Source organism: Callorhinus ursinus, unplaced genomic scaffold, assembly GCF_003265705.2.
Source record: "Callorhinus ursinus isolate GAN/ISIS: 27379988/994484 unplaced genomic scaffold, GSC_fseal_2.0 scaffold23, whole genome shotgun sequence".
NCBI classification, from domain to species: domain Eukaryota; kingdom Metazoa; phylum Chordata; class Mammalia; order Carnivora; family Otariidae; genus Callorhinus; species Callorhinus ursinus.
In genome coordinates this window covers 12265548-12293348 of record NW_027397085.1, presented here as the reverse complement: position 1 = coordinate 12293348, position 27801 = coordinate 12265548, and the positions used below count along the sequence as shown (strand labels likewise).

Here is a 27801-nt window from a genome sequence, read left to right as displayed (position 1 = left end):
TGCTACACTTAGCTACCGTGAACTCCCTCTCTGCCCATAACCTGAATCTTCCTTAGATCACCGGAAGAGAGCCCCCAAGTCCACTCCTTCAAAAGTCTACAAAGTCACTGGGAGACCTCAGAGTAGTCCCTTAGTGTTTCTTCTTCCCAATGTGGCCTAAAATCATGCACATTACTGTCATTCAAAGAAAATCATTTCCTCTGCTTCTTACCTACTATTCTCCTTCCTTTCCTGAGCCAAAGGACCTGAGCCATTTATCCTGCCTCAGTGACCGGAACCCTATCACTCTCACACTAGGTAACATGGTGCCTTGTTCATGGTGAGTAACTACTATGATAGCATTAATTTGATGCATCATATACTTGAGCACACTTGTCCTTTATATATTATACTAATCAGAACTCTTTTGGCTGCATATTGTGGTAACTCCGATCAAAACAACTTAGTTTAAAAGGAATTTGGTTCACCTAACTGAAATTATAGGTGTAAATTAATTTAAGGCCAACTTAGATCCACCTGCTCATGTAATCTTAAAAATCAGTCTTTCTATAATGACATCAAAAAGAATAAAATACCTAGGAATAAATTCAACCAAGGAGGCTAAAGACGTGTACACTGAAAACTTTAAGAAATTAAAGAAATTGAAGACACAACCAAATGGAAAGATACTGTGCTCATAGATTAGAAGAATTAATACTGTTACAATGTCCATACTCTCCAAAGCAATCTACAGATTCAATGCAATCTCTATCAAAATTCCAAAAGCATTTTTCACAGAAAAAAACAAAAAACAAAAAACAAAGATACTCCCAATAACCCAGGCAATCTGGGGAAAGAAGAACAAAGCTGGAAACATCACACACCCTGATTTCAAACCATATTATACAGATATCCTAATCAAAACAGGATGGTATTGGCATAGAAAAGGGGTTCATAGATCAATGGAACACAGCAGAGAACCCATAAATTAGCGTACACATATCTGAACAATTTATTTGCAACAAAGGAGCCAAGAATATACAACGGGGAAGGGACAGTCTCTTCAATAAATAGTGTGAGGAAAAATGGACAGCCTCATGCAAAAGAATGAAACCAGACCCCTAACTTACACCATACTTAAAAATTAACTCAAAATGGATTAAAAATTTTAATGTAAGACCTAAAACCATAAAACTCCTTATAGAAAACATAGGCGACAAGCTCCTTGACATTGGTCTTAGCAATGATATTTTGGATTTGACACCAAAAGTAAAGGCAACAAAAGTGAAAACAAGTAGGACTACATCAAACTAAAAGGCTTCTGCATAGCAAAGGAAACCATCAACAAAATGAAAAGGCAACATAGTGAATGGGAGAAAATATTTGCTAATCATCTATGTGATAAGAGGTTATTATTCTATATATATATATATATATATATATATATATATATATATATATATATATAAAGAACTCCTACAACTCAATAGCCAAAGACAAAAAAATTGTATTAAAAAATGGGTAGAGGATCTAAATAGACATTTTTTCCAAAGAAGAGAGACAGATGGCCAAAAGGTACATGAAAAGGTGCTCAGTGTCACCAATCATCAGAGTAAATGCAAATCAAAACCACAAAGAGATACAACCCTCACACCTGCTGGAATGGGTAGTTTTCAAAAGACAAGAAATAACAAGTGTTGGTGAGGAAGTGGAGAAAGGGAACCCTCATGCGCTATTGGTAGGAACGTAAATTGGTGCAGCCACTGTGGAAAACAGTGGGGAGACTCCTCAAAAAATTAAAAACAGAACTCCTATACAATCCAGCAATTCCCTTCCAAGGAATTTCATTTTCTGAAGAAAATGCAAACACTAACTCAAAAAGATATATGCACTGGGGCGCCTGGCTGGCTCAGTCGTAACGCGTGTGACTCTTGACCTCAGGGTTTTGAGTTCAAGCTCCACACTGGGTGTAAAGCCTACTTTAAAAAAAATTTTTTTAATTAAATTTTAAAAAATAAATTAAAAAGATACAAAAACCCACATATTCACTACAGCATTCTTTACAATATCAAGATATACAAAGAACCTAAGTATCCATTGGTAGATGAATGAATAAAGAAAATGTGGTGTACATACACACACACACACACACACACACACACACACACACACACAGTGGAATATTATTTAGCCATAAAAAAAGAAATCTTGCCTTTTGCCACAACATGGAACATGGATGGGCCAAAAGGGCATTATGCTAAGTGAAGTGAGACAGAGAGACAAATGTGTGATCTCACTTACGTGTGGAATCCAAAAAGAGGTAAAGAAAAAAAACCGAGCTCAAAGATACAGAGAACAGATTGGTGGTTGCCAGAGGCATGGGATGGGAGTGGACAAAATGGGTGATGGGAGTCAAAAGGTGCAAAATCCCAGTTATAAAATAGATAAGTCATGCTGACACCAGGTCCAGCCTGGCAAATACAGTTAAAACTGCATGTGTGAAAGTTGATGAAAGGAAATCTCAGAAGTTCTCACCACGAGAAAAAGAGCCACTTATGCTGACAATATCAACTCTTACTATGGTGATCATTTTGCAATACAGTTGACCCTTGAACAACTCGGGGATTAGCGGGGCCTACCCCCATGCAGTCAAACAACCATGTATAACTCTGACCACCCCAAAACAACTACTAATAGCTACTATCGACCAGAAACCTTACTAATAACATAGTAGTCATTTATTTAGCACATAGTGTGTAAGTTGTATTGTTTACCATATTCTTACAAAGCTAGAGAAAAGAAAATACTAAGAAAATCGTAAGAGAAAATACATTGGCAGTATTATACTGCATTTACCCAAAAAATCCATGTGTAAGTGGACCCATGCAGGTCAAACTCGTCTTTTTCGATAGTCAATTGTTTATACAAATGGGGAATCAGTAAGCTGTATACCTGAACCTGATACAATGTTATATGTCAATCATCCCTCAAACAAACAAACAAACAAACAAACAAAAAAACACTCTTTCTGCATCTCTCCATTTTGTTTTTTTCTGAGTTGGCTCTCAGGCAGTCGGTTGACCCTGAGTGACAAAGGCTGCCACCAGAAACTCCAGGCTTTCATCTTATCACCCTAGAAACCCAAAAGAAAGAAAAAATATTAGGTTGAAATACATGAAATTACCACTGATGTAGATCAAAAACGGTTGAGTAATGGCAATTTCATATGTTTCAACCTAAGAGTTCCGGAGTCCCCAAGGCCTAAAGTTCATTGGCTCAGCTTCGATGTCATGCCCACTATTATCCAATCACTGTGGCCACTAGAATAGACCACTCTTTTTGACCGTGTCTAAGACATACGCCCATTCATGAGCCATGTCAGAAGAAATGAGGCAAGACTGATTCGTCAAAGAAAACTTAAGGAGCTATTATCAGAAAAGGGGGAATAAAAGCAGAGGAGGCCCATCAGATGCCCAGTGCATAAAATAGACATGAAATGTGTCCATTTACCATGAAGGTAATGAAGACTCGCTTTGGCAAACCTCACCTGCGCAGGCTTTTCCGATCTGCACGATGGTACAGCAACCGGTGCAAAATGTGTTTTATTTCATGTACAAAACAACGTGGCAGGACTCTTTTTCTTTAAAAGGGGGCCTCCAAATTATATAAGCTTTAGAACCGACAGAACATGGAAGTGCAACTAGTGAAAATACTCAAACATATTTTTGAAACTAGTATGTATTCCCAGTATATTGTACTTCCTTCTGCTTTTAGTGTAAATAAAGCATTTAGTAGGTAGTTTACTCACTAAATTCTTCTCAATAACTCAATCTCTTTTCACACTAACAGAAAATAACCTGATCATTCCCTTCAAATCTCCCCAACTTCTCAGAGCTCAGCATCTTCATGAATATTTCTTCACCTATGTCATAGACTAACACAAATAAGGTCCTTTTTCATTTTTGCCCCACCTTGAACTTCACTCCCGGATGAAACTTGCCTCCCAGTACCTCCGTTCATGAGAAGTCAGCCCCATTTGAAAGGTGCATCTCTGGGTCTCGCTGTGGTTCCTTATAGCACCAACTTGAAGAAACTTAACAGACACTCATATTCACTCCAAACTAACATTTATTTTTAAAAATTGCAAATCAAAATGAGTTCTCTGAAATAACGAAATAGAGAATGTGAAGTGTAAGGTGGATCTTATATTGGAGTGAATCTAGGATAGGAGATGGTGTCAAAGCAAATACACCTACAGAGGACCCATTATTAGGGCTGTGCCAAAATGGGTCTGGACAACCAGAAAATGTGCCTTTGTTATTGGGATTTCCAACTGTACTTTACCCTTCTATTGGACAGTCAGACAGCCCCAGGAATGTAAATTCATGCTGTTCTGGCTGTGGGGGAAGGTGAGGAAACTAAGCCTGCTTGCTGCTATTCTGATGGCAGCATTTGTCCCTGGGAGAGACAGCTCTGGTACTGATGTTACTCTTCTCCCCCCTCAGGAAAATGGCTTGGGCTGTGTATCGGGGAAGCCAACGGGCACCTACAATTTCCGCTTAATCTCCCAGCAGATTTCCAAACCTGTAGTCCTTCAGATGTGGCATTGAGTTTGAACCCATTTTTCCCCTCCCCCCCACCTCCTCCAAGAAATATGGCTAGAAACCGGGCAGCACGATTATGTTGCCTTTTTTCTTTGAATTTGTTGAAATTGTCTCTAGGCAGAAGAAGGGGGGAGTCGAAACCAGATGGTTGTAGTTGGAGTAGAAGCCTACTACTGAGGAGCTTTGAGACGCTCAAATCTGGTGGCGGCCACTACTGCCCTGCAGGGAAAGGGATGAGATAACAGACTGGCGGCAAAAGATTTCCGGAAGACTGACCTCAGTGTCCTGTTTTCTTTATCCTCTGACCACACACATGTAAAACGAGGTCTCCTTTCCTTTAATTCTCCAAAGCACTACCAACCTTGGGTTAAAGCAGACTTTAACTCTTGCGGAGGTGGGGAGGGTTAGTTACTTGTTAAGAAAGGAGTTTATATCACCGGGACTTAAACAGTTTATGAGTGAGTACTATCCATTCTTCTTAAGGCCCCTTAGCCTGCCTGTATCTTCTTCGTCAGCATCCCTCTACCACTCATCAAATGCTAGCAAATCTCACTGAATCATCAGATGTGTTCCTCAACTTCTCCCTACACACAGGAAGCACAGGGAAAATTGAGACTGAGGAAAGAATAGTCAGAGAGTTGGGTAAGAGTGAACTTCTTTTATCTCCCAATATTTGGGGAGACTCTGCTAACAGAATAGCTCCCCACCCTGCTCTCCAAATCATCCGAGAATCTGGAGGGAGGGGGAACACACCACGGTCAACCTGGGGGCTAATGCCTCCTCCTTCCCACTCTTGGGGAAAACTGATTCTCAATCTTTTGTCAAATACTAGGCAAATACAACTGAATATCCATTCAGATGTCCACCTGTTAGGGTTTGTTGTTCCCCCAACAGATGGTGTCTCCTTCACCACTACTTCAACTCTCCAGCACCAACTGGGTATTCTACAATTCCTCTCCATCCTGCCACTAACTGCCCGGAGTTAGCATCAGACTCCATGGTTTAAGGGCTCTGTTCCACAAGAATGCCCACACTTCAGAGACCAGTCACAAGTATCAAGTCTCTGGATTGCATCTGACACCCGTTCAGGGGTTCCCACAAACCCCCCTCAGATTGTATCATTTGTCAGGGTGACTCAAAGAACTTGGGAAAGGGCTTTAGGTACCAGTTTACTATAAAGAATGTGATGAAGGAAGAGGGCAAGGTATGAGAGGGGGGTTGTGGAGCTTGCCACCTTCCCAGCCCGTCCACACCTTCAACAACCCGGAAGCTCCCCGAAGCCCACTATGTAGTGGTTTTTATGGAGGTTTCATGATGTAGATACGATTGATAAAGTTACTGGCTATTCATGATTCATCGATCTCTAGCCCTTCTCCTCTTCAGGGAAGTTGGAGGTGGGACTAAGAGTTCCAAACTTCTAACCAATTCTTAGTCTTCCTGGTGACAAAAGACTTTTATCACCCTTATCACTCAGGAAATTCCAAGGGTTTTAGGAGCTCTGTGACAGGAACTGGGCACAAAGACCAACCATCATTCTTATCCAGCTCCATTACATTTACCTGTCTTGTTAAAAAAAAAGAAAAAAGAAAATCCTAGAGACACCCTCCTTAAGGTGTTAGTCTTCCTATTTCTGACTATCCCTCTGTGTGTACTCTCCATATCCCCTTAAGAGAGTGACCAGAAATGTCTAATTTGCTCTTCATGAGGCTTCTGGACACATAATTAGTTCCCCTGTGGTAGACCTCTTTATCGGTCCCCTCCAAATAAATCACTCATGAGAACAAACATTAGACCAGAATGCCAACTCCACCTCTTTTCTTCCCACAAGAATCTTAGGATGTCAGTGCTACAAGTGGACTTAAAATGGCCCAGCAACTCACTCCCACCCCCAACCCCCCTTTATGCAGTCATCCTCTCCACTTCCCTGGGCCAGCTCCACCAGCTTCTGGCTCACTGGTGTTCCATAAAGGAGAACTGGTCACTCTGAACGTCCAAGGAAGGGAGGCCTGGTGGCTCTTACTTGTTACGTCTCTAACAGGAAAAAGTCACACTCTGGAACAGGAGACCGGGAACTTTACTGGTGAAAACGAAAGGAGGACCAATTTGACTGAAGCCTGCTGTGCGTTCTGCCCTACCGGCTGCTAGTCCCCCTCCCTGCATGCCCAACAAAGACAAAAACAAAACAAAAACACAAGTACAGCAACAACACACTCAGGGAAACAAAGCTTTCCTTTTAGGTCATCAAAACATTTTCCTTTTGAATCAAAAACCTCGCTTGCTCCTAGGTTTGGGCTTTGATCATCTGTGGCCCCCAGATGGTCTCAGATGGTGAGGGCCTTCAACGCACACAGGTTGATTTGAAATCCATGTTTAGGTCCCAGCATGTGGCAATGTGCTCCACTCTGATGACACTTTTCGTTTCTAAGAATAGCGCAGATGAAGTAATATTGCAACTGACGTTCCCGGAGATTTGATTGGGTAAGTGCATAAACTGTGGAGGGAGAAGGGCGGCGGGGGGGGGGGGGGGGGCAGGGGTTCTCTGGACGGATCACATTAGTATTCCCGTCCTATCAATGTGCGGGGCAGCGCACCACGTCAGGCGGACCGATTGCCTGCGTCTGCCAGTCCCGCCACGGATTCATTTGGGATCCTCAAACAGATGAGCCCGTAGAGACGGGGGATCAAGGCAGCCTATTAGAGCCATTGCCTGCTTCGGGGACTGCCAGCCTTCCAGGCCCGGCGACGGGGGAGGGAGGGGAAAGACGAAGGAGCGCCGCTGCGGGAAGACACTGAGGCGAGAGCTACACTCATACCCGCCCCCCCCCCAACTCCCACCTTACAGCGCAGGCTTTGAAAGCTGCTCCCCCATCTGAATGGAAACTCAGAACCGCCTGGCGGCGCGTTCCTTCTCGCCCAGCGCTGCAATCCATGCCGAGGGGAAGGTAGTGCGAGCCCGCGCCAGCGCCCAGCTCCCGGGACAGGGCCGGCAATGCTGCTGAGCAGAACTTGACCGAGCCCCTTCCTCACTGCTCAGTGGAAGCGATGCTGCAGCGCACAGCCAGCGCTTCCCCGGCTCTCCTTCAAGCTGAAGGTTACCCACCCGCGCAGCCAGCCCCAACCCTGTGAGCGCCGCGCCTCGATTCCCGGCTCCGGCTGCTTGGCGGCGCGCAGGGCAACGACCGGGCCGCCCGCGCCGGGGCGCACTGCACCAGCGGCTTCGGCTTGGTGGATGTGTATGCATGAGTTCTGCACCGAATGGGCGCAAAAAGCGCCCCAGCCGGTCCACCCGCTCCTCGATCTTCCAGATCAGCAAGCCCCCGCTGCAGAGTGGGGATTGGGAGCGCAGGGGCAGCAACTCCGAGAGCGCCCACAAAACCCAACGAGCCCTGGACGACTGCAAGATGGTAGGTGAAAACTGCGCCTTTTTTTTTTTTTTTTCCTTTTTGGAGAAGAGGTGGGGGCATCTTGTATGTGAGTCGTTTGCTTGACTGCCAGCCACTCCCCCACCCTCAGCTCCTCCATGCCGATCACGTGCACATGCACTATTTTTAAATCTGCAGTCCCCAGATTCGGGGTGACACCCGGGTCGTAATGTCCCCGCAAAGAAGTGCCACGGCAAGGGTTTTAGGGTCAGCGGCTGTAAGTCATGCCTCTACCCCCTCAGAGAACGGTGGATGCAAAAGACACGGTGAAGTGGCTTGCTCACCAGGGAGGGAGGGGATGGGAAGGTGGGGGTGCTGCTTTGTGGGGAGACAGCAGCAAATAAACCCAAACAGAGCACACGGGGCGCTGCAGAGGGGACGAAGGTTCCAGCGCAGAGGCCGTGGCCGGTCTTCCCATCAGGCTCCTGAGCCAGTCTCTGGTTCAGTGGCCTGGCAGGAGGTGAACGGTTTCCCTCTCGCAACCTATCTTTGGCCTTTATCCCCACGCAACTTAAAATCCTTATCTTAGCTGTAGTACATTATATGTACTACTATAATGTAGAGCATTATATGTGAGAGTTCCCAACAGCAAGCTCTAGTGACCTGGGAGTGGCATATGCTCTTGCTCTTCAGAAACTGAGTCTAAGGGAAGAGGGGGGATGGTAGAGGGGGAGGGAGCAGGTCTGGAAATAGAGCTTCCACCACCGGACTTCCCGATGAAAATAAACACTTACCTTGGACAAAGAGAAACTTACCATCTTTGTGCCCTGATCTTTAAGCAGTCTGTAGGCTCCTTAGCTGGAGACTTGTGGAGTTGGCTGAGGGGTCACTGAAAACCCATGTTTGTATACACCCAAATAGGAAACGTTGGTGAAGGAAATTCAATTCTTTTTCAGCTTGTCCAAGAGTTCAACACGCAAGTGGCCCTGTACCGAGAGTTGGTCATTTCTATCGGGGACGTCTCCGTCAGCTGCCCCTCACTCCGGGCGGAAATGCACAAGACAAGAACCAAAGGCTGTGAAATGGCTCGTCAGGCACACCAAAAACTTGCTGCCATCTCGGGGTAGGAGATTCTTGGCATTATTTGGTCATTCATATACATGATGCATGGATGCTGACAGTTATTTATGGTGTTCAAGACCTCAGAAGCGATCTCTGCAAATCTGGGATTTTAACCAATCACCCTGAGATCAGGATTCTTTTGAGAGCTATAGACAAACTAGGTGCTAAATTACAATCTGAAGGTTGTGAGATTCTTGAATATACATATATTCAAGACTTGGGTCATTAAGTGATTTAAAAAAAAAATTAACTTGCACTATGCTGTCCACATATCCGGACTCGGGGCTTCAGAATTTTTTTGCAGAATGTTAGGCTGTCAAAATGAAGTTAAGTCATCACACCTCGAGATTATTTGTCATCTGCTGCTAAACAGCTACTGCACGAAAGTCCAGTTCAGTAGAGAGAAAAATCTTTGCTAAATCCTAGATTTACTAAACTATTTATACCATGAGATAAATTCCTGTGATACCATTTAAAATAAAATCCCTAAAATAAAGTCTTGGATATAAATTACTCTCCTCAGTGTAGTGTATGAAAGGAAAGTTTTAACAGAAGAAAATTTTGGTGAAGACTGTGGAAATTCACAAATCCATCTAAATCTAGGCTGTTCATGTGCCCCTCCCCATTATTTTTATTTCCTTTTATCACCCTTATGGATTATCAGTCCTACTTTAGGTGCTAATACAGTGAGCGAAAACTTCACTTTTGAGACCTCATCTACTTCCTGATCTCTCCATATCAGGAAAGAAGTTAGTCATGGATTTTGTCAAGTTACTATACTCAAATAAGAACATAGAGCAAGGAAACACAGGAATCCTTATAGAAATACATTAAGTGTTTGATTCCGTCTGGATAAAGCCTTTATCTGTTTATCTGTGTATGTCTGTATCATAATCGAAGTTCAAGTCTATTAGACTAACCTGATAATATTGCAGATTGATCATGTGTAGGAATTATATCTAATTTATTACTTGAAAGAATCACTCTTTGCCATCTTTAAGGCCAATAATATGTATAATGCCGGTAATACGTACAGTGACTATTGGTATACATAGATTAGAAAGCTCTATGTTGCCTTTCTCAGTAACTGCATTTAACAAGTGGCATTTTATATCATGAGAAAAGATGCACTATCTAATGTCCTTGAAATGAGACATAAAGTATATTACAAACCCATTTGGTAGAAATATTTAGAAACCTCATCCTTTTCTGTTTTAACTGTTACACTGTGCCTAACAGGATGTGAATCTGGAATTTCATCCAGAAGGTGGAAAGGGATTCAGTGTTTAAGGACTTTGGGGAAGAAATGCAGCTGTGATAAACCCCAGACAAGAAGGGAGGTAAAACAACTGGAAACACAAAGGAGAATAGTGGTGGAATAAAAACTGGAGAGAAACAATGATTCAGAAGGGGAAACAGATTTACAACAGGAAATGTTATGCCCAGAGCAAAAGAGTAGCATCTTTGTCAACTTTGTGTCCAAGACTGTACGATGGGGTTATATTCAGGACTCCTCAAAGGTGAAACTCAAATTGATGACATGTTCTAATCACAGAAGATAGACTGGAGAAAGAAACAAGGAGTTCAATTTAGTCTGTGCTGCTACACACATGAAATTCAAGTCCTTCCAAAGTTTCAGGAAAGAAGGAGTCTGAAACTACTGGCTCAAAGTTGAGTTTTGAGGATCTGAGATGGATTTTATATACTCGGGGGTTGGTAAGCCCCTTGCTACTTACTTTTATATTACCTGAGAGTTGATTTTATTGGGAGCAATTTTGTAAGACTTAGTGGGAAAATATGTTGTTCTTAGAGCCTTGCAAAGGTAAGGCCAACTCTATACAATGTTCTAGGATAGGACCTGAAACATTTCCTCCTTAAAATAATGAATACAATTTAACCTTCTTTCTAAAGAAATGACAGCATTATAACTGAAGGAAATCCCTTTAGCTTCTTACCATCCAGGTTTCATTAATGAAGGATGTGATGATTTTCCTTGGTGGAATTCTGTTCCTGACATTGCTAGTTATGTTGGCTCTCATGTCAAGTTTGATGTGAAAGCTGGTAGGGAGACTGTAGCATTCGCCTTAAAATCTGAAGCAGGGTTAAGAAAAGCAAAGCCTCCTAGGAAATGTAGAGACAAAGACTGGATTTCTTGAGCACCCATCACTTGCCAGCACAATCCAGTTAATTCATAGAATAGTCCTCTGAGGGAAAGATGATTATTATCCTTATTTTTACAAATGAGTCTCAAAAAGGTTAAGGAACTTGCCCAAAGTTACACAACTAAGAAGTGGCATGACTGTGATTTGGCCCCATGTTGCATACTTCTGAAATCCATGATCTTTTCCCTACACAATTCTGCCATTTAAAGAAGTATTATGTAAAAAGGAATGAAATACGAAAACATGCTAACATATGGATGAATCACAAGAAGAGTAAGCTAAATCAAAGACACCAGTCACCAAATGCCACATATTGTACGATTCCTTTTACATGAAACGCTCAGAAAAAGCACATCTATTTACATCAGAAAGTAGATTAGTGGTTGCCTAGATCTGGGAGTGGGAACAGGGAGTCCCTGCAAATGAGCTTGAGGTAACTTTTTGGGGTGATGGAAGTGTTCCAAAATTGAACTGTGGTGATGATTGTACAACTCTATAGCTACTAAAAATCACTGAATTGCACATTCAAAATGAGTGAAGTTTATGATGTGTGGAATATAACTCAATAAGTGTCTTGTAAAAAGGTATGATCACTATCACCATGAATAATAATACCTGGCCTTATTCTTTCCTACATACACAGCTTTTAGTGAAAGGGGTAGGAACTATAGGGATGGGGAAACAGAAAACTTGGCTCTCCATGCATTCATCAAGATGCCGGCCCAACAGCTATCACCTAAACTCCAAAGCTTTGCTCTGAGTAGAAACATAGGTGAGGCAAAAACAAGACTTGAAGGAGTAAATGAAATGACTTATTTCTTAACCAGCACAGAGCACTCCTTTCCTGTTTATCACCTGGCTTTGGGGCCAGAGGAGGGAGACTGGGTTGAAGGTAGACACGGTAAAAAGAGGATGAAGCAAGATAAACAAAAAAGAGGAGAAAAGCCAATGAGCCGGGATTAAGCCACGGATGCTTAGACCCCCTTCATCCCCAAATGACTCCCTCAAGGAACGGTGACCATAGACCGTGGTTCTCACTAGCTGGCCCTGGGTAAGAAGGCCATCATCACAGACGTCATCATGACACCTTCTCAAACCGTGTCTAGACCAGCGAACGTTGCAGTACATCCTTTTCTTTCAAAGGCAACGGATGTCTTCTGGACAGAGCCAGCCAGGTGAATCCCCAGTCTCTTCTGCCTGGTTTGAGTGACCACAGTTGCTGTCCCTTTACAGTGCTGATCCTCGTTGGTATTAAAGCTAAGAGAGGCCTCAGGGATCACTTGCTAGAATGGTCCCCAACTTGTTTTAGCAGCAGAATCTTCCTTCCATCTTAATGTAGAAAGTCAGACTTAGAAGGCAGGTTGAAAGTGGCATTGCTGTGCCCTGCATGGTGTGTGTGTGTGTGTGTGTGTGTGTGTGTGTGTACACGCGCACATGCGCACGCACACACACACACACATCAGGGGCAGGTGGCTACCAGGGCCGGTGACTTTGGACTTCCTTCCCAAAATGACTTCTAAGACACCTTTGAAGAATCCCTAGGGCTTCAGGGCAGAGTATACTGATAATAGCACAATTTCCTTGTTTTGTATTTGAGGAGATTTAGAGGATTTCAAGCGACTTTAGAGGCAACTTGGGCAAGTATACGTGAAGACTTAGCATTTAGGCAGACGTGGGTGGAGAACCATCTTCTGTGACCTTGACAGAACTACTTCACTGTCTGAATCTCAATTCCCTCCTCTGTCAACTCATTGTCATGGTCCCCATTGGGTAGTTGAGAGGATCTGTGGGGCCAAGTGCATGACTCCCAGCCTCTAGAGGATACTCTGCCAGTCCAAGGCTGCTCTAAGACCAGAACCCATGCCGATCATTCAGTGGTCTGGCACCAGTTCCATCGAACACACCATGCCCTGAGAACCAAGAGAAAAGAGCACAGCGCACTGGCTAGGAACGACCCAGAGGAGACAGTACCCTCCAGCAGACACCGGAGATGATGCTGTGGCTGGTGGGCTGGGCGTTGGGATCCCTTTTCCTCCATGGCTGCTGGGGTGCTTGTGCTGCCCTACATCTCCTTCACACCTCTGCCTTCTGGCAGTGGCTGCTGACAAAGTGAACGTGAGGTTTAAGTATGAAAATGTGAGAGGCAGTATCGAGTGATGGGAAAGAGCTCTGACTCTAAATCAGATTAGACTGGGATAAAATCCTGGCTTTACCACTTGCTGGGAATCCATGTGTATTGAGATGCATACTGCTTCGCAGGGTGCTAAAGGTCAGACTTTGCCTGTGTTCAAATCTCAGCCCTGCCCTTTTTACAAATGGTGTAACCTTGGATGAAGGTAGATACTGTCCCTCCCTGCCGCAGTTTTCTCATCAGAAAGTGGGGTTAATAGCTAATGACACTGAACCACACGGCATTATAAGGACTAAGTGAACATATATCAAGCACGCAGAAGATGGACTAGCACACGGTTACACTATTACGAAATTCAGATTAGTATTCGTATAATTATTCATAAGACATGCAAAATTCAGGATATCATGATACACCTATATGAAAAATAAATTTATCCATCCAATATTTTTCAAATAAATACCTTGGCTGAAATAAATGTTTATCTTAGTTCCTTATATTATGTTTGGAAGAATTTTCTAGGTTGAGGCTTCCCAGATGGTTATCAAAGACTTTTTTTTTTTTTTTTTTTGAGAGAGAGAGAGCCTGAGTAGGGGGAAGGGGCAGATGGAAAGAGAATCTCAAGCAGGCTTCATGCCCAGTGCAGAGTCCAACATGGGGCTCGATCTCACAACCCTGAGATCATGACCTGAGCCAAAACCAAGAGTAGGATGCCCAACTGACTGAGCCACCCAGGTGCCCTAAGGCTTCTTCATCAATACCTTAAAAGCAATATGGATATGTGAGGGTTCAAAAGTAGTTTAGGAAGATTTTCTTTGTATAAATCAAACTCTATTCCTAATAAATTATATCATATTTATAAAATCTTTTGGCCTAGCTCTGGTACAGGCTGTGTGACATTGGACAAAAAGTCTGTTAAATTCTCTGTACACCTCAATGAAAGGGCTGAACTGAATGACCCGAGTCTTCTGGCTTCATCACTCCAGGGTTCCAGGTTAATTCAGGAGGAATCATACAGACTTTGGCTACAGAACTAAACTATAAAAAATAAAATAGGCATCATGCATGAAGTTTGATGATTGAATTCCAGAGATAATTTGTTGAGATGTGAACACACTATGATCACAAGAAGAACCTTAATTTCCTAATGGATTCTGGGAATAATATAATGAATATCGTAGAGATTCATACCCCGAGATTTCAGATTTTTTCCCCCCAGCAAGTGGTTTCCTGACCAATCATGCCTAGTTTTCTCTTCTTTTCTGCTTCTCTCTCTCTCCTCCTGGTTTTTCCTTTTTGTGTGTGTGGTCTGTTTTAGTTTTGTTTGACTCCTATTTCACTCTTCTGCCCAATTTTTCCCAGCCCCACTTTTAGCTGGTTCTTATTTGTTCCTTATTCTGTTTGCTAGGAAGTCAGGAGAGCAGGGAGAGGGAGAACTCAGATTCGCAGCTCACTCGGTAATGCTTTTAGTACAAGAGGCCTGGTTGGCAAGCCTGCCAAGCCACCCACTCTGTCCTGTATGTTCCCTTTCTATTACAGGTGTTTTTGCTTTAAAAATGTTAACTCTCACTGGTCAAATAATGAAAGGGAAGAGATATATGCTATCCATCAAAGGGAAGGACGGGAGAACAATTCTATGTTAGTGTGCTAAGGGCTGCAATAACAAAGTACCACACAGTGGGTGGCTTAAACATCACAAAGTTCTTGTTTCACTGAAGGAGGCTACACATCCAAGATCAAGGTGTAGGGAGGGTTGTTTCCTTCTGAGGGTTGGGAGGAAGAATCGGCTCCTCTCTTCTAGCTTCTGGTGGGTTTGCTGACAATCCTGGTTGTTCCTTGACTTGTTGAAGCGTCTCTGTCTTCATCTTCATACATCCTTCTCCCTGTTTATGTGTGTGGGTCCAAATTTTGTCTTTTTATAAGGAAACCAGTCATATTGGATTAGGGGGCCTAACCTATTCCAGTATGGCCTCATACTAATGTAACTAATTACATCTGCAACAATGTATTTCCAAATAAGATCTCATTCTGAGGTAATAAGAGTTAGGACTTCAACGTAAGAATTCGGGGCTGAGGAGACATAATTCAACCCAGAGCAAATTCCTCTGGCCCATCTGTAGGAGAATGAAACTTTGGGTTGTTGGGCCCAGTGGGAATGGAGGTAGAGCTCAGCCTAGCACTTTGTACATTCTCTCAACCCTTCCACACAAAGACTTCCCAGTGCCCAGTGCTTTATCATTTGCAAGACTTTATTTAACTCATATTAAGGGTGGAGTTTGTGACCAAGGACTAGATTGTTTTCTGTATGAAATGAATGTGATCACAAAGGTACTGAATCCCCAATGTGGTCAGCCGCTGGCTCTAATCAATTTAACTACTAGTGTGTAAACATGGAACATAAAGGTGGAACAAAAATCCAGCTGTAGGAGAGAATATTTGGCTGGGGGGGAGGTGCGGTTGGGGGGCACGTGACAGTCCACATACACGGTGCTCACTTTCTCTCGTCCGCACGGCTAGAACTGGGGTAGGTGCTAGTGGTCCTTCAGCAGTACTAATACTGCTGCTTAAGAACCATAAGCAACTGACACAGTACTGACTCAGACCAAATTAAAGAACAGTGCTATTATTAGCCACAAAATGACAGGTGGTATGGAATCTAGACAAGGGCTCTCCAGTTGCCTATTGAAGTTCGTCTTTTTATGCTTTGAACAGATCTAATGACCTTCACCCTGCTAGAGCCTTCTTAACAAATGCTCCAGTCAGAGAGAAAATTAAACTAAAATGAACTTTAGGAAAATTTATTGTCACTTTATTATTTAGATGGTGAAGTACAAGAGAGCAAGGCTGTGTTTCATTTATGCCTGCACCCTGAGTGGCAAGTCAGTGAGGATATGTCCATTTTGTTCGTTCATTAACCTTCTTGGGATTGTAAAACCTATTCTGACAAAGACTTCAGTAAGAACTGATTGGTTAGATGAGCTCAATTTTATGACTTATCTATTACTTTCGACCATTATTTCTTTCTGATTTGTAACTATAAAACCAGTATGTCGTTTTTAAACAATAGAAGACTTAAAAAGCACACCTAAGGAGTGCCTGGGTGGCTCAGTCAGTTAAGCATCTGCCTTGGGCTCAGGCCCTGATCTCAGGGTCCTGAGATGGAGCCTCACATCGGGCTCCCTGCTCAGCGGGGAGTCTGCTTCTCCCTCTGCCCCTCCCCGCCCCATACTCTCTCGCGTGCTCTCTCCTTCTCTCTCAAATAAATAAATAAAATCTTAAAGAAGAAAAAAAAAGGCACACCTAAGAGCGATTTCTGAGGCATAGGTGTTCATTATTACAGGGGATCAGTGGGCAGGGTGTATTTTAAGATTACTTAAATTATGTTTCAAGTTATTTGATAAAATATCACCCTAATATCTATCTGCTCAGTGGATATTGAATAAATAATGATTTTCCATTAGGATCACTTTTAAAAGGAATTTTTAAAGTTTTTAGCCCTTGAAAGTTTAATTGTGTCTCTTCTAAAAGGATATCTACATAAAGCACAGCTCGAGAGAAGTAACCATATTCATTTATTTCCTCTGCTCTACAAGACATGACTTTAAGAAAAGCAGTCCTGTCAGCAGTCCAAATTCCACATTCCAGGCTAGAGGAAAGGATGAGGGGGGAAAGGGCCACACTTCCGAGCTTGGTCAGCTCTTTTTAAGTAAGCCCAAACAAAACTTCTTCCAGAACTGCATCATGTGGTCACACCTAACTACAGCGGAGACTGGGAAGCGTATTCTTCTCTGATTGGCACCTTAAATAGAAAGGAAAGGGAGAGGATGGATACTGGCCAACAACTAACTTTCTCAGCCACAGCACCCAACCTGTATTCCCGGGCTCTCCTCCTACCATCTGACTTGTAACTCAAACTGATCAGCTGCTTCTTCTCTAAAAGTATATAAAGGATGGTCCCATCCCTATTAGTCTACATCTACACCTAGTTCTCTCTATAAAAGCCTGCCCTTTGGTCATGATTTTTTTAAAGATTTTACTTATTTATTTGACACAGAGAGCGATAGAGAGAGACAGCAAGCACAAGCAGGGGGAGTGCGAGAGGGAGAGGCAGGCTTCCCGCGGAGCAGGGAGCCCGATGCGGGGCTCGATCCCAGGACCCGGGATCATGACCTGAGCCGAAGGCAGACGCTCAACCGACTGAGCCACCCAGGCGCCCCAACCCTTTAGCCATTAAAAGAGATCATTTACTCTTCTGAATGTCAAGGGCTTATGTGTAGTCTCCTCATAGCCCACCATACTCCTCACACGGAAATCCAAAAGAGAAGAGTCCCAAGGAGATTAACAAGCCTCTGCCACTTTTAAATGGACCTATGGAAAAGATAAGAGGTGCAGGAACCACTTGGGAGGGCAGGAAGTTAGGCAAGGTACCTTTGAAAGGGGTTGAGTATAATCTCCAGACAGGAGGTGAAAGGGGATAGGGCCTGCAGGGAATATAAGCAGTGGCACTCAAGAAATCAGTTCGAAAATACCTACTTGAGATTCAGCGAGACTCTTCTGGGAATAATTTTAAAACTTCCTTTAATAAATCAAAGAATTTCATCAAGGAGTTAAAATCTGATGAGCTATTAAGAATAAAAGGTAGAGAGGCAGTGCTTTCTAGATATAAGGATAAGCTGCAAGACGACCTAAGATCAAGATTACAGTAAGGTCATTAAGAAAAATTGAACTGGAAACTCATCTAAATTATGTTAGATACAGCAGTTAGGTCCTAAAATGCACTTAACCCATTGTTTCCGAAGGTATAAACCTATGCAACATAGGACAGTGTATTCTATGGGGACAGATATGCTTTTTGCAACTCTGGAAGTTTCCTCCCTGTCTGGGAAACTATTTATAGAGCACCCACCATATGCCACGTGCTTTTCTAGGTGCTGGAGATATAGCAGCTCTGAACAGAATAGAGAAGGTTCCTGCATTCTTAGTGAGGATGATCAAGAAGTGCTATGGGTCTGAATGTTTATGTTCCTGCACAATTCCTATGTTGAAAACCTAACACCCAAAGTTACAGTATTGGTAGGTAGGGCCTTCAGGTAAAGCTCAAGCCATGAGGGGGAAGCCTTCATAAATAGGATTAGGGCACTTATAAAAGGGGCTCCAAAAAGATCCCTCATTCCTTCCACCATGTGAGGGCATAGCAAGAAAGCACCAGCTATGGGGCGCCTGGGTGGCTCAGTTGGTTAAGCGACTGCCTTCGGCTCAGGTCATGATCCTGGAGTCCCGGGATCGAGTCCCGCATGGGGCTCCCTGCTCAGCAGGGAGTCTGCTTCTCCCTCTGACTCTCCTCCCTCTCATGCTCTCTGTCTCTCATTTGCTCTCTCTCAAATAAATAAATAAAATCTTAAAAAAAAAAAAAAGAAAGAAAGCACCAGCTATGGACCATGAAGAAAGTCCTCACCAAACATGACCATGTGGTGCCTCGGTCTCGGACTGCCCAGCTTCCAGACCGATGAGCAATACATTTCTGTTTTTGCAAGCCATCCAGTCAGTCCATGGTGTTTTGTTATAGCAGCCTGAATGCACTGAGAGAAAACTAACAGGCAAAAGAGAGTGCAATTCAGAGAGTGATAAATGCAGTGAAGAAAACAGAGTGATATGATTTAAAGAATGATGGGTGACTGTGGGTAGTTATTTTCAGATGGGGTCTTCAGAGAGCCCCTCCCCACCCCAGAAGGTGACATTCTAACCTAGTATCTGACCTTAAGAAGGGGTCAGTCAGGTGATGATCTGTGAGAAAAGCACTTCGGCCAGAGGGAAAAGCAAACATAAAAAGTCCAAACATAAACTGACCTAGTCATGTCTAAGGAAAAAAAAAAAAAAAAAAACTAGATTATCAGTTTGGAATTGTCTTCGGCTGCAAGTAACATAGATAGGATTTCAGTGACCCAAACACAGAAGAGTTTATTTTCTCACGTCATTAAAAACTCAAGGGTAGGGGATAGTAAGCACTGGTTCATGATTCAGAGATATCAGGTACGAGATGTGAGAGGTCCCAAGGTCCCAAGACTGCTGCTCCAGCTCTAGAAATTGTGTCTATGTTCCCAGCAGGGAGCAAGAGGCAAGGACATAAGATAAATTCATCCCTTTCTGAAGGACTTCCCAGAAGCCTCACACCGAACTTCTACGAACAGGTCACCGGCCAGGACCAAGTCATGTGGATCTCCTGATCACAAGTTTCATGATCTGACTCACATATATCTCTCACCATACTAACTGTCCAGTGAGGACCAAATCTCCCAAACTGTAAGCCAAAGCAATGCTTCCTAAGGCCCAGGATGGGATCTTTAGCAAGACTGGGGATGGGTAGGGAACTTGGACGTGAGACCTGGGGAAAGGGCTGCTACGGCGGGGAAAAAGAAGTGGGAGGCGATCCCTCAACATCTACCTGCTCCTTTCTGCCCATTTTCCTCTTGGCTTGTTTGTTCATTCATTTATCCACGAAATACTGAACACCTACTCTGGACCAGGCACAGTGCTAGGTTCTGGAAATGTAAAGATAAAGGCAACACCACTCTGCTTTTGTGGAACTTGGGGGCTAGCATCTGTGTAGAGACACATTCACTGCAGAACAGGGTCACGGGGGATGCTATAGAAAGAAGCAAATGATACAGGACAGACATAAAGGAGGCAGCAATCAGCTCTGCTCGAGTGACTGTAGCCAGGAAACAAGACTTCAAAAAGGGGATGGTGGCGCTTGGACCCAACTTTGAAGAACAAGTGGCAATGTCCTTTCTCTTTGTGTGGCCGCAGGCTTCCTGCAACGAGTGAACATTTCTGTCTTGAACCATGGGAAAGGAGAAATAGCAATCAATGTGCTGAGAACCAGCTATGTGCTGGACCCTTTCGTGAATACATGAGTTCATCTGAAATAGTATATGTACTTAGTCCAGTGAGAGGTTTTCAAGTCTGGTATTTTGGCTAAGAAATGCATGTACCACAAAGTAGCAGAGATCAGACTACAGGGGTCCAATCACAGAGCCAACTATGTAGGTAGGTGGGAGCTGGGTTACCTCAGTAGTTGGATCACAGGAGGACTATGGTCTTTGGGATTCTTTGTTTTCATTTTTCAGATTTTTTAAAAGATTTATTTATTTGAGAGAGAGAGTGTGTGTGTCAGCACGCATACAGGGGGGAGGGGCAGAGGGAGAGAGAGAGTCTCAAGCAGATTCCATGCTGAATGCAGAGCCCGACGTGGGGCTGGATCGCACGATCCTGAACGGAAACCAAGAGTCAGATGCTTAACCGACTGTGCCACCCAGGCAACCCCGGTCTTTGGGATTCTTTGCACTTTTCCCTCATGCCTCCACTATAGTGGTCCCATCCAGAGCCAGTGAGGCTTCAGGACTCCTTCTTGAATCCAGATGAGGCATACCTGCAGGCTTTCCAGAGCACCCAGAATGATAGATATTTTTCTAATTTTCATTTTGTAGTAGTTTAGGTTGAGAAAGTTGAGATATTTGGTTAATTGGTGGGGCTGGGGTTTGAACACTGGTCTCTGTAGCAGCAGAGTCTTTATTCTTGACACTATGCCAGGATATTCCTCAGACAGCTCCTTTCTTTCTTGGAATGGCCCCAAAATTGGCCTACCTGCTTTCCTTCCCTTTCTTTGCCACTAAATACTATTTCCGCTCAAAGCCTCTCCCCACCCCTGGACACACTTCAGGACAAGGACCTCTTCAGCTGGTACAAAGCTGATTTGAAGGCATTTAAGGTGTACTCAGCTAGTAAGAAGAGAAAACAAGCAGGAAGGGAAAAAAAAAAAAAAACACAATTATGGTCTTTCTGAAGCTGCCAGTGGAGAGTGAAGGGACCTCGGCTCTGCATTCTGGAAGCCTCAGCACTTCTCTCTGAGCCCCAACTATTTCAGACTTTCTTCCTCCACGTTAGGTCTACTCATTTCCTTCCATCCTTTGGCACCTTCTTTCCTGCTTGCCCATGCAAGTCCTAAAAATGAGCATGTGCCATCAGACTTTAGGCTGAATTAGGGGTTTCAGGAAGCAATGTGCTTCTTCCCAGCAAAGGACATGTGAGCAGGCCTGGGACACCCTGTGACCACAGTGACACTGGCCATCTAAGGCGTCAGTGAGTACAGGGGTGAAGAGAGAAACGGAAGTGAATGCTACCAAGTGTGCAGGGTCTCAAAGGACAGAAAACTTCCCACTGAGGTGATGGGTACACCCACGAAAGTAACATTCAAGATGGAGAAAAATATGGGAAGAACTCATAGGAATACAAATGGGAAGAGATCGTCAGACCACTCTCAAAACACCACTTCTTAAGATAACCCAATCCTTGGTCAATGAACCCACAAGAGCCCCTGTTTGCCAAGAAAATGGAGTTTAAAATCACCATAGTTATGATCTACCTTGCCCCCCTCAACAGAGTTCCAGTTTTTAACCAGAATGACAGCTTGTTAGAGCTTCAGGCTCTGAATCTTGGACTCTTTTCTTCCCTTAGTGGGTCTAATTTGGAAGCATTTCAATTTGACTTGGAATTCCTATTTCCATTCTTGCCATCTACATACCGAGCTAAGGAATTAGGGGAAGCTGATTTTTTTTCCTTTTTCAGATATTCATGATGCATCAACAGACCATTTCTGATTTTTCATTTTTCATCCTACCAATTTCATCACTGTGGAAATTCCTATTTATCTTAGATGAATAAACCACTCCCTCCTCACCCACATGGGCATATTTCTGATGCAGGTTTCTGATGGGTCGACTTATTAGGTAGAAGTAGAGTTCCTAAAATTGTTGCTGGTATATAGTAAGCACTTCATGCTTCTTGAATTCTGTACCTCAAACATTTTGGGTTTTATGTCATTATTTTTGTTCAAATATGTTTTTTTTCCCCTACAGTATCCCATGTCTGTCTGTACTTATTCGACTATAACAAGCAGCAGGTGGAATAAGAAATGAATAATGGGAAAGCTAGTCAAGGATAAATCTTAAGATTATTGTTCTTACTAGCACTTCATTAACTTTCATAAAAATCTATTCATTTTGATTGCATAATAATCCTTATCTGGGTCCTACTTAAAAACAGTGGCTGGTATACAAAGACCTTCCCTATGAGGACCACTAAAGAATTTTTCACCCCCAAATGAACTAGATAAGCAAATATAAAGCATCAGAATCCTGTGGTTGTGCTTTGAGCATGTGTGATTTAAGTATAATTGTCCCCTCCACGGAACAGAGAAATATCCTACTTGGAGGTGAGTGGAAGATACCTTCTAAAGTGGGTGTGTTAGCATTCTTCAGAGAAGGAGAACCAACAGGATATATGGGGTGTGTGTGTGTGTGTGTGTGCAAAATGGAGAAATGGCTCACCTAGTTTTGGATGCTGAGCAATCCCAGTTTGCTCTCTGCAAGCTGGAGACTCAAGAAAGGAGGTGGTATAGTTCAGTCAGAGTCTAGAGGCCTGAGAACCAGGGGAGTCAGTGGTTTAAGTCACAGTCCAAGGGCAGGAGAAGACTGATGTCCCAGCTCCATAGCCAGGCAGCGAGAACTCAATCTCCCTTAACTTTTTGTTCTATTCAGGCCCTCAGTGGATTGGACAAGGCCCACACATATTAGGGAGAGCCATGTGCTTTACTCAGTTTACCAATTCAAACACTAATCTCTTCCAGAAACACCCTCACAGACATACACAGAAATAATATTTAACCAAGTATCTGGGCATCCTGTGGCTCCATCAAATTGACACATAAAATGAACCATCACACTGGGTCCATTCCCTGATCCCCGCAGATGGCTAAAAACCCCATAACCCAAAATTCTTAGAGCAGAGCTGTGGGGAGATCACCTGTGGACACTGGAGAGGCCTTCTCTATGTGCACAGTGGAGGAGAGACCGGAGAAAGCCCCTACCAGTCAGCATACAGTCAGGAATGAGGACATCATTCATCCCTCACCAGGGAGTAACTACATGGCAAACAGTAGGTTCTGAAGGAGATGGCTGGATCTTCCCAACTGGGGGACTCCCATGAACATCTTTCACCAAGAAGTCATGTCTTCTTACTATTTGAGCTCAAATGGCTGCATCTGTTTTAGTACTGTACCATCACTGAATAATGAGGAAACTGCTCAGATTATTTTAGGCCACAGCATGCACCATAATGCAAAATCACTCGGCAAATGTTCTCTCCATAAAACAAGCCTTATCAACCGTTTTTATATTCATAGATTCAATCTTTTGTTTTCTGAGGATGAAATATGTTTTAAGTTACCAAGTCTGTTCAGACTCAGAGTGCCTTTAAATTATGCTCTGAATTTCAGTATTGGGTTATGGTACAGACTGTACCATAGGTCACTGTAGACCTGACGTGAAAAAGTGAAATGATTTCAGGTATCTATTTAGGTGTCATCTTTGCAAAAGAAAGGTCATCACGGTCATTCTGGGACTGTCTTTTCTTCCCACTTCAGCATTATAAAGGCATTCCCCATGTTCAGACAAGGAAATTCTGTGGATCAGGAAGGGGAAAGATACAGGAAAGGGGAACGATTTATCTGGAAAAGAGGAAAGAAAGAAAGTGGGGAAGGAAGAATGAATTTGTTCTTTGGGAAATGGGCTGGTTAAGGAGCTGGTGTGGCCAAGAGATAAAGGAATGAAGTGAAGAGAAAATCAAGGGAAATAGACAGTCATGGGTCAGAGGAAGTTCAAGCTTTCCAAACCCAGGCCCACCACAGGCCCAAAAGACAACGTGAAGAAGTGAAGTGGGCCAGGCACGGTGGTGTGGGAGAGAGCATGCGCCTGCGTGTCTGAAGGAGGCAGTTGCTACCCAGGTTTCATTGATTGCTGGTTCCCGTGTGGAGAGGTGGGCCAAATGTGCCATATTTGTGGCTTTTTTGTTTAAGAGAATCCATGAATCCATGCTTGTGTGTCAAATAACTCGATTTTAAAATGTTGGCCAAGAGAAAAACGCTACAGACTACAAGTGGCCCTCAGCCATTAGTGTCTACCTCTGTTAATTATCACCAGCTTCTTGCTCGGAGTATTTGCAGACTGTCGGATGTGAACAATAAGAAACACCAGGAGGTCTTCTCATTTTGGTTGGCATTAGTAACTCTGACCTGTATTACCTTCTCATTTTTTTTTGCTGCTTTCAGAATGGCACCTTGGGGACTTAAAACTTGTCAGTATCTGTCACCTCGTTAAAAAAATAACCAAATACAGAAATACATGTGCATATTTTTAGCCTTGAATTGTTAGGTAAGTAAGGCCAAATACTTAATTAGCCTTAGGAACATGTTAAACATTTCTGGAACTGAATCTAAGGAGAGAAAATAGAATATTTGTATATTTGCCCTGAAGTCAAATTCCTTGAAAGACCCTTTCTCCTTTGATAAGAGGACAATTATTTAAATTATCATACAGCTGACACATTACTTTCTCATATCAAACTGGAGCCATTGATCTTATTATGATCAAGATCAAGACAAATAGCCTGTCAGATATGTAACAGAGTCTGAGGTCCACGTGAATGCTGAATAGGGAGCAATTTTTCTAAATAAATGAAATGCTAAGGGGAGGGGCAAGAGTCAACCTGATTTCTTGTTATTTTTATCATTTGGCAGCTGATAGGATTTCACCAAAAGAAGGTACTCTATACAAAGTACTGACAAATGCCCATTCGCACAAGAGTCATGACCATTTCTAAATAGCTATTTCTGAATTCCCAGCAAAAGGTATTCATTCCATGACCTGTTTTTTCTGCTTACAAGTGTGGAACCTACATCAAAGCTTTCCTTTCAGTCCTCAATGTGTCCCTATCTAAGATTCAAGACTTAGTGTAGCCCAGTGGATTATCCATTCATCTCTTGCCCTTCCCCCTGCTTATCACACCCCACTCCCTCAATAACCCACAGATCTTCCTCAGCCTACAATAGGGTGACGTCCTGATAAAGCCACTGTAAATCGAAAATATTCTAGGAAGAAAAGCTTTTAATACACCTAAGCTACTGAACATCATAGCTTTGCCTGGCCTCCCTTCAAGGTGCTTGAAACACTCACATTGGGCCATAGGTGGTAAGATCATCGAACACCAAGCCTGTTTTATAATCAAGTGGTGAATAGCTCATGTCATGTACTGACTACTAACCTGACAGTGAGACCCAGAGTGGTTACCAGTGTATGTCGTGTGTGCCCTCACGCACGCGTGGCCAACTGCGAGCCAAGGCTCCCTGTCAGTGCCCAGCGTCCCGAGAACGCATCGTACTGTACTTTGCTAGTCTGGGAAAAGGGCAAAATTTAGAAGCGAAAATAGTTTCTACTCAATGTGTCTTGCTTTCTCACCATCGTCAAGTTTAAAAATCCTAAATCAGACCATCCTGAGACCAGGACCATCAGCACACAGGTAAAGGAAGGTGAAGGTACAGGGGATCGGGGCTTGAAAGGCACAGGTGGCCCCAGCAGAGGGACAGAGGTTTGGAGGAGAAACTTAAGTATTTTGCAGAGAAGCTGGATCAAAGGGCTGACCTGTAAGTTCAAGAAAACGCTAAAGGCTGGGATTCTATGGCAATTTAACTTTTTCTTAATAGTTTGTTCTAATTATAGATTCAGGGTCTGTATCTATGATTCAACATCAACATTTGAAACATCAATGTTTTATTACTGATACCATTATACCTTCGGGGATTTTGAGGTCAGTAAGGTCCCCAGTTTCTGAACTTTCAAAGTGCTTTAGAATTTTTTATTATTATTATACTAAGCCCCAGAGAGACAGCCCACAGGAGCCCACTAATGTGTCTGTCATCGCAGGCCCCATGCTCTTTCAGCCCTGCTCCCTCTGTCCTACTTCAGCCTCTGCCCTCTGCCCCCAAAGCCCCTTAACATCCTGAGGAATCGTGCCCCTCAACTCTCCCTAGCCCAGGCCCTGAGATGTAATCTGTGGTTTTGAACTGAAAGCTGAATCACTAAATGCTAGAGCTCTGCAGTCCAATTAACTTTACTTCCCGAAGCTTCTTCAGGTAAACGGACGACATGGCAGTCTTTCTAACTTGCAGCCTCTGCCCTCGAGGAGTGGTGGGTAAGCTCCACTTCACTCAGCCTTGGGGTACAATTTCCAGCTCCACTGTAGCCAGGAAGGGACAATGGCAGTGATGGACAGTTCTAGCGCAATTGGCACCTCTCTGGGAACAGTTGGGGCCTGAGGCTGCAGAGGAGCAGGCTAGCTAACTGTGGCAGTGAGCAACAAAAGACATTGTTTAGACGCCTACCAATATTTTACAGAAATCACCCCAGGGTTCTTGGAGATGCCTGGGGGAGGCTGGCTGCCGCCAAGCAGCTGGAGGCCTGTGGAGGCCTGAGGGCTAATGCGAAGGGGTCTTGTAGCTGTGGGGGCAGGTGGTGGCCGCCCTCAAGCTGCAGCTCCTCATTGCCCTGCTGCCCTTCCACTGTACCAGCTCTAAAGCAAACATTCAAAGCCCTCGAAAAACTTAGTTACAAGAATACGCATTCCTCTTCCCACTTTCAGGAGCAAAGACCCATGAAAATTAACTATGAAGTCACCCAAGTAATATACTCAGGTGCTGGTAGCTCCAGAAAGAATAATTGTAAGATGTTTTTAGCTCCACTGTTAATTTGCACAAGTGAGTGCCAGGAGGACCACCTCTCTGTGAGCTCGTGGTTCCAGAAGCTGCGCGGCATAAGCAGTCGTCCTAACCCTGCTGCACATTCTAGTTCTTGGACGAGTTTTTTTAAGACATTCTTATCAGGGCTCCCTCCCTAGATCCATTAAATCAGAATGCCCAGGCTGAGGCCCGGACGCCGTATTTATTTAAAAAACAAAAAACAAACTTCTACAAGTATTTTGCAAACCTACAGCAGGGTCTGAAAACCACTGAGAAGTTGAAAGGAAAGAGGACAAGACTGATAACCAAAGGACCCTATTTCGAGTTACGGCCATACTTGCAACTGGGTTATTTCATTCAATCCCCTTGATTACACTGGGCTGTAGATACACATTTCCTTGAGCTGCACAAACATGTGTGCACATTATAACATGCCTTTTAACAGAAAAAAAAAAAGGGGAAATGATTTAAATATCCAATAGAGGATTAATTAATATAGCCAGGTGCTAAGATACTGTGCAACTGTGCAAACATTTAAAATGACATTAAGTGGGGGCGCCTGGGTGGCTCAGTCGTTGAGCGTCTGCCTTCGGCTCAGGTCATGGTCCCAGGGCCCTGGGATCGAGCCCCGCGTCGGGCTCCCTACTCCGCGGGAAGCCTGCTTCTCCCTCTCCCACTCCCCCTGCTTGTGTTCCCTCTCTCACTGTCTCTCTCTCTCTCTCTGTCAAATAAATAAATAAAATCTTTAAAAAAATAAATAAAATAAAATGACATTAAGTGAAAAAAAGCATATTATAAAACAGTTTTACATAAC

The 27801-nt window shown here is 43.5% G+C and overlaps 1 protein-coding gene across 1 annotated transcript in view; it reads left to right on the top strand.

Moving 5' to 3' along the window:
- Positions 1–7132: 7132 nt before the first annotated feature.
- RGS7BP (regulator of G protein signaling 7 binding protein) overlaps positions 7133–27801 on the top strand; it is a 102620-nt gene continuing 81951 nt past the window's right edge. Inside the window, exons 1-2 of the mRNA XM_025892422.2 lie at positions 7133–7987; positions 8902–9068. Coding sequence (XP_025748207.1) covers positions 7823–7987; positions 8902–9068 — 332 coding nt within the window. The 5' untranslated portion in view covers positions 7133–7822. The remainder of the gene's footprint in view (positions 7988–8901; positions 9069–27801) is intronic.